This window comes from Apaloderma vittatum, unplaced genomic scaffold (genome assembly GCF_000703405.1).
Source record: "Apaloderma vittatum isolate BGI_N311 unplaced genomic scaffold, ASM70340v1 scaffold8730, whole genome shotgun sequence".
NCBI lineage: Eukaryota > Metazoa > Chordata > Aves > Trogoniformes > Trogonidae > Apaloderma > Apaloderma vittatum.
In genome coordinates, this window is record NW_009696133.1 from 2,579 (window position 1) to 4,142 (window position 1,564).

The 1,564-nt window shown below is 45.8% G+C and overlaps 1 protein-coding gene across 1 annotated transcript; it reads right to left on the reverse strand.

The window, feature by feature from the left end:
* Window positions 1-288: 288 nt before the first annotated feature.
* Window positions 289-520, reverse strand: DAD1 (defender against cell death 1; the record flags this gene model as incomplete). The annotated part of the gene is made up of 1 exon (XM_009873640.1): window positions 289-520. A coding segment is annotated over one exon (232 nt), but the record flags the coding sequence as incomplete, so codon positions are not given.
* Between the last annotated feature and the right edge of the window lie 1,044 nt (window positions 521-1,564).

The window sequence follows — 1,564 nt, forward strand, 5'->3', positions numbered from 1 at the left end:
GGGGGGCGGGGAAGAGCGAGCTGGAGACCACGTGGTTCTCTGTCCCAGTCAGCTTGAACCACGACACTGCCTTTTAAAGGCTAAAAGCCAAAAGAATAAACACATAAAACCAGAAACCCATAAATCCTAACTGTATCAACCTAGAGAATGACAGCTTAACTGTACTTGGCCAAGGCAAAGCTGGGAATCCTGAGTTCACGGTCTTTCTAGTTCTCTCCCAAATGTATGAGCTGCGGTTGCCCCTTTTGTGACCTCCCCAGATCAGTACCTCACCATCTCTCCTAGAGCTCAGCCGACAAAATTGATGACGACAAGATGCAGGATTGTGTTGGCAAAGAGGAAATCGGCAAATGCCCGCTCCGGTGAAATGCCTTGGAACTCGCTTTTATTCTGTGGGTTGATCTGGATCCGGAGGCAAACTGCAGGGCACAGAAAGAATGAAAGATTAGTGATACAAAAGGAATTTACAGCAGGAAGCACAATCTTCCTGGGGCTGTCCACCCCGGTCTGGGCCACTGTTCTACCAGGGGACAAGAAAAGGCAACCCCACATTTATTACAAGGTGAGCAGGACACTGGAGGGTTTTTTTGCAAAGGGCTTTTATGCCGCTCTCCCACAGCACCACACCATCAGGGATGGGCAAGTGAGCCCAGAGGGGAAATAAGCACTTCTGTGCTCTCCACTGGGCATGCTGGGGAGGGCTGCACAGGAACAAGGCGGGGTTGGGGGGTATTATGGGAGAGCAACAACCTGAAGCAGCCACTATCACCATTTGGGTTTCACCCTGGGACGGTTGCTAAAGGACATCAATCCAGGACAGTAAAAGGGGACTGCCGGGGAGAAGCAAGTGTTGTGATCAAACTTAAGTTTTAAGAAGCTAATGAATAACTAATTACTATTTTAACTAATTGCCATTTTAATTAATCACTATTTTAATTAGTTTATTGACTTATATTAGGATAAGGAATATAAAACCTTAAAAGCCTTACTTATGCTAAGAAATCGTGTATAGGCCTTGGCTAGAGCTAGAGCTGGTAAGAGCTGAGAAACTGACAGGGAATGTTTCGTGCCTGCTTCCCTACCTCCCTGGAATGTTCTGTACTTACCTCCCTATCTTGTGTTTTGTGATAATAACACAGAAACAAGAAATACTATCTCACCTTAATTTGTATATCAGGAGTTGTAATCAACAGAATAACCAATAATTGTATTGATATAAGAATATTAATAAGGGTTAAACCAATCACTGTAAATGTCAAAATTAATAGCGGGCATAGTATGCATGTTTATGTTAAAATATGATAAAGACCATGACTTTGCACAAAAAGTGTATAAATAGGCTGAATTTTTGTGATGTATCCAAAGCACTGGGTGATTCCCAGGCTTTTCAGTGCTGCAGTGAAGAAGTGCCTATCTACGTGTAGATAAAACACGCAAAAACCGCAACACATGGGCAGCCTGGGGCGGAGAAGACGCACACAGCACCTCCCAGCTGGGGCAGCACCCCGGCGCTTCTGGGAGCAGCCCCGGGCGTCAAGGCGCAACGGAGCGGGTGCTGGAGGTG